The 5845-nt window shown below is 42.5% G+C and overlaps 1 protein-coding gene across 1 annotated transcript in view; it reads right to left on the reverse strand.

Moving 5' to 3' along the window:
- The window catches only part of CDH20 (cadherin 20), a 51036-nt gene that overhangs the window by 20352 nt on the left and 24839 nt on the right, over positions 1–5845 (reverse strand). Inside the window, exons 5-6 of the mRNA XM_026843083.1 lie at positions 3934–4101; positions 1886–2073 (exon numbers count right to left, since the gene is read on the reverse strand). Coding sequence (XP_026698884.1) covers positions 1886–2073; positions 3934–4101 — 356 coding nt within the window. The remainder of the gene's footprint in view (positions 1–1885; positions 2074–3933; positions 4102–5845) is intronic.

Raw genomic sequence — 5845 nt, forward strand, 5'->3', positions numbered from 1 at the left:
CCCCACCCCCCCATCAGATTTGTCTTCTATGGGTGCGTTCAAGCCTCTTTCCAACACCGTTCTCATGGGGAGGGCAAGCAGGTTGCCGCCTTCTGTGAACTGAGAATGCTGCAAAACACAGCTGAGAAGAGAGGCAACCCATGGAAACCCCTCCTTGTTCTCGTCCTCCTGCCCCTGGTGGTAGGCAGGCACTGAGAGATGCACCAGGCAGAAGGGATTTAACAAGAGCTGCCGAGTGGGCAATGGCTGGGGAGGAGGGCAGCTCAGGGCTCTCCTGGGCGCTGGGCTCCATGCTGGCTGGGTAGTCCATCACCCTGCCTCCTACGGGCAGCCCAAAAGGGGAGGCAGGGAGAAAGGGGAGGCTGTCACCAGGGTGAGTATCAGCCTCACAAGCTTTGAAGCCTCAGACCTTTGAAGGAGCTGTAACTCTTCAGGAGGTGCTCAATATTTGGTGGGATTAGTGGGCTGAGGTAAGTGGCCACAAGACCTCAAGCAGTGGTCTTATCTGTAACTATAAATTCTGACTTTTTGATGTCCATGATAGAGGCAGAATTAGTGCTAGTTATTTTGTCTGGGAAATCTGTCTAGAAAAATGAAAAGGAAAGTTTTGATTTATTTCAAATAAGATTTCATTGTTGGTTTAGAAATTCTCTATCCCCTTCTCCCCATTTTGATATAATTTTCTATCAACACCTGTTAATTTTTTTTTTTTTTTTTTTTTTTTTTTTCAAAGGACAACTTTCCTAATGTTTGGCTGCTGATAATCATAACAAAAAGCTACAGGCATATATAGAATTTTACATTTATGTACAGTAGATGGATTGAGCAGTATGTACCTGATGTCAGTACATATCTGGTATGATTGATGCCATAAATTTTTATAACTCCTCCTCCTGACGTACATGAACATCTAGTAAAACTGTATTCATAATAACAAAAGTCAAGCTCCAAAGAAACTGTTTTCTTTCATCAATAAATGAGTGAAAAATTACATTTGAATTTTCACCCAACATCTATTTCATTCCAGCAAACATGCTTAACTTTAGGGACTAGTGTGCATAAACAGGAGTTGGAGAAAGGTGACCATAAATACATTCTTAAATGCTTTGCTGTAGGGCATAGAGGCTTGCAGGGTCAAATCTCTCCCATGTGTTGTTCCATTTTAGAGCACAATTTAGTCTCAGGCTATTTAAATGGAGACTATACTTCCTTATTAGTACATTAGATATGCTTAGGCAGAAATACGGTTACAATTTCATAACCTAGAAACAGAATTGAACTTCTAGCATTTATGTAAGATCGTAGAATAAATATCCTATAGCAGGGAGTCTAAGCAAAATACTCTATGCCTTTCTGCACAGCCTGCGGTACAGAGTACTAGCAGTTTCACAGCTGCCATTTTAGAGACAGCTTCTTCTACCCTAATTAGCATTTATGGATCTTCAAACAGCAATTAAAAAAAAACCTGCCTGGGTTTTATTGGTTTATAAATAATTCTAAGGCATGCTTTATTATTGTTTGTGGGACACCGGAGTGAAAAATGTGTACAGTTCAAATGCAAATATTGATCTAATTTCTTGCATTGTAGGATAATTAAGCTACAAAGAATATTTAAATAGAGAAATAGTGAATCAGAACATCCCTTTGGTGGCAAAAGACATGTTTATACTAATGCTGTCCCCACTTTTTAAATTTGCTCCTAGGAATACAGTCTGCTTTCATATTTTAGCAATGAATGTTAAAGAAATTGTGCTTTACAGCAGGAAAGAGGCAACTGTCATGTAATGGGAACCAAGTTACTACAGGCATAAGGGAATATTGCGCACATAAAATGTAACCGGGACTGTTAGCCATATAAATTACGATACAAAGGAAACTTTACTACCTTTCTCACAGTTATGATGCCAACTTGGTAATTAGGATCAGTGTTAATATCAAAGACATCCAGTCCATCTCCATCCACAAGGCTGTATTTCATCTCCGCATTAATGCCTTCATCCAGGTCTTTAGCAACCACACGGCCCACAGTGGAGCTGACAGGAGCAGACTCCAGCACACTCATCTGGTAATGCTCTGGCACAAGCAGCAGAGAGGAAGAGGGTAGCAAAAAACAGGCTGTGAAAAGGAACCAGAAACTGCACAGCAATGAAAAGAGCAGAGCAGGGCAGGCCACCGTACTGCATAGCCTGCAGGGAGTCTCTAGTACCTTTCCCAAAGCTGCAACAGTGGTGTGATTTGCTTTAAAAAGCCACAGCCCGACTGAATTGCCTGGGAAAGTTTTATTTAGGTGTTTGTCATATCAACAGGTCTGTTCAACAGATTCTTCTCAAAACAGCAATATACCTGAAAATGGGAACTTCAACTAGAAAAATAGGGCAATTAACACTAGTGCTGTTGCAGCCATGATATAAACAAGATATGAAACAGATTTAATAGAACAGGCATCTTTTACTAGACCAGCTTGTACAGTGGGAATAAACACACAAGTTTTGAGCACCACAAATCCTCAAGTCCATACAAACTTCTTTTCAGCCCTGAGCAAGGCTTTGAGAGCTCAGAAGCTTGCCTGTTTCTTTCAAATTAACCAGTTACTCTATCAAAATATACTACCTCTCCCTACAAACCCTGTCGAGCACATTTGGTACACCACTAATTTGCTTAGCAGCACACCTGGGGAAAGGGAGAGCTGCTATTTTAGAAGTGTGTTTTAAAAATATAAATGTTGTATCTAAAATACTTCTCTGCCATCATACTTCATGTTCAAACTTTCCTTGCTGCCCTCTCTGTTGACTCCACCAATTATTGAGCTTTGTAAGGCAGAATAACAGCAAGGATGGGGTTTGATCTATTCTCATTTTTCTTAATCAAGAGTTCGACATCAAACAGTTACAATTCATGCCACTTTCAAAACAAGATTGGCAATGGTGTGTTCAACAAGTTGCTCTGACAGAAGAAGAAAAGTGGAAGTTGAGGCTTACTGCCGATCTTAGTGGAAGGCTTTGATATAGCAGTGCAACATGCTGAAACAGATGGAGAAGAATAGTAACAAAAAGAACTGCAGCAGTTTTCATTTCTCAGCTAGATGAGAAAAATGGCAAAACCAAAATGGCTTGAGACTTATCTACATCACCAAAAGAATCAGTTTTTGTTTTGTTGTTTTTTTTTTTTTTTTAAAAAAAGTATATCCCTTGAAAGATTTAGTTCAATCAAACTGGGAGAGTTTATTTCATTTTTTTAACAGTAATGTAGAATTATGTAATAAATTTGTTCTAAAAAATTTGAAAAAGAAAGAACAAAATATTACAAATCTTGCTTTGAAATGAACTTTTGTCAACAAAAAGTAGTGCTTCTGATAAGAGTGGAGTTGGCTATTTTTGCATTCCATTAACTGTGGCTGTTACACATCTTAGGATTTAACTGTATATTGCCAAGGTTTAGATGAACCTTTCCTGGAGAGCAGCCTGTATGACAATGCACTCTACACTGGCAGCACAGCTACCCGACGCTCCCCTGCAGCAGCCTGGCTGGAGTGTTGAATGAATTATCTTTCAACTTCCAGCACTGCCACATGTCCATGATTTGACAGGCATCGTTTTGGAGATAGGATGAAAAGAGAATCAGGGCAGCAATTAGCAGCCAAAGGCAATGGCCATGAGTGACTTCTAGGAACACAAAAGATCTTTCCTTTTCCTGTAAATTAATTTCCCACCCTTTAAAAAAAGTGTTGTCTTTGATGATTCTGGAGGCCAGAAACCTGTTCTGAAAGACAAGGTGGTGAATGCTCTGTTTCGACATTTTTCTGAAAGTTCCTTCACTGATCTGAAATTCTGCCCATCTCTAATTGTCACTCTCCCAAGTATGAAAATGGCGGTAATGAGAGCAAAGAGCAGACGTACAACTCAGCCACCACGTCCCGGTGCAGCTGGTACTCACTCTGTGGAAATCTGGGTGGATTGTCATTGACATCAGAGAGAGTGATGTTGACTGTGGTTGTTCCAGCTAATCCTCCCAGCTGTCCACCCATATCCTTGGCCTGGATAATCACTTCATAATATTCTTTTGCTTCTCGGTCCATGTTCATCAGAGCTGTTCTAATTAACCCTGAGATTGGGGGGGAAAGGGGTTTTGGAAACAAAAGAAATGGCAGTTAGAGAGTACACAAACGAGGTTGAGTGCTCTTGCTCGTGCATTGCGTTCCCTGTGTCAAGAATGAGACCAGACTCTGCATTCAGTCTCACCTTTCCTGGCAGAACAAAACTCACCCGATTTAAATCTAGGTTAACAGAAGGTGTGAATTCTAAAGAAGCCCTGTTAAAATGCATCACCTCTGGGGCAGGCTGGCTGTTCAAAATTAAAATGTTGCCTTCCAAAGGAGCTGGAGAAGCGTGTCGGGAACAGAGCACGCTACGCTGAATTAAGGTCCTGCTCAGGCTAATTCTGTCTGCACAAAAGGTGGACGTGATTAGTGAAAAGCCGTATGAAGACAGACGCGTTTTCCAGAGTGTCTCTACTCACAGATCTTGGGGGCAACCTGACAGAAGCCCACATGACTTTGCTCGGGTCCTTCGGGACGCAAGGCTGGGGGCTACGAGAGCAGAATCTGGGGAGCCACCGCTGGTTCGGGCCGCTTGCTCCCGCCCCGGGAGGGGAGGCGGGGGGTGGTCACCCTGCCGAGTGTCCCTTTCCTTCGGGGTAACACTACTGCAAGAGGACATGAGGTGGCAGCAGCACCTCTCCGACTGTCTCTTATACACATCTGAATTAGCCTGAGCAGGACCTTAATTCAGCGTAGCGTGCTCTGTTCCCGACACGCTTCTCCAGCTCCTTTGGAAGGCAACATTTTAATTTTGAACAGCCAGCCTGCCCCAGAGGTGATGCATTTTAACAGGGCTTCTTTAGAATTCACACCTTCTGTTAACCTAGATTTAAATCGGGTGAGTTTTGTTCTGCCAGGAAAGGTGAGACTGAATGCAGAGTCTGGTCTCATTCTTGACACAGGGAACGCAATGCACGAGCAAGAGCACTCAACCTCGTTTGTGTACTCTCTAACTGCCATTTCTTTTGTTTCCAAAACCCCTTTCCCCCCCAATCTCAGGGTTAATTAGAACAGCTCTGATGAACATGGACCGAGAAGCAAAAGAATATTATGAAGTGATTATCCAGGCCAAGGATATGGGTGGACAGCTGGGAGGATTAGCTGGAACAACCACAGTCAACATCACTCTCTCTGATGTCAATGACAATCCACCCAGATTTCCACAGAGTGAGTACCAGCTGCACCGGGACGTGGTGGCTGAGTTGTACGTCTGCTCTTTGCTCTCATTACCGCCATTTTCATACTTGGGAGAGTGACAATTAGAGATGGGCAGAATTTCAGATCAGTGAAGGAACTTTCAGAAAAATGTCGAAACAGAGCATTCACCACCTTGTCTTTCAGAACAGGTTTCTGGCCTCCAGAATCATCAAAGACAACACTTTTTTTAAAGGGTGGGAAATTAATTTACAGGAAAAGGAAAGATCTTTTGTGTTCCTAGAAGTCACTCATGGCCATTGCCTTTGGCTGCTAATTGCTGCCCTGATTCTCTTTTCATCCTATCTCCAAAACGATGCCTGTCAAATCATGGACATGTGGCAGTGCTGGAAGTTGAAAGATAATTCATTCAACACTCCATCCAGGCTGCTGCAGGGGAGCGTCGGGTAGCTGTGCTGCCAGTGTAGAGTGCATTGTCATACAGGCTGCTCTCCAGGAAAGGTTCATCTAAACCTTGGCAATATACAGTTAAATCCTAAGATGTGTAACAGCCACAGTTAATGGAATGCAAAAATAGCCAACTCCACTCTTATC

The sequence above is a fragment of the Athene cunicularia genome (genome assembly GCF_003259725.1).
Source record: "Athene cunicularia isolate RWA chromosome 2 unlocalized genomic scaffold, athCun1 chr2_part1, whole genome shotgun sequence".
Lineage (NCBI taxonomy): Eukaryota > Metazoa > Chordata > Aves > Strigiformes > Strigidae > Athene > Athene cunicularia.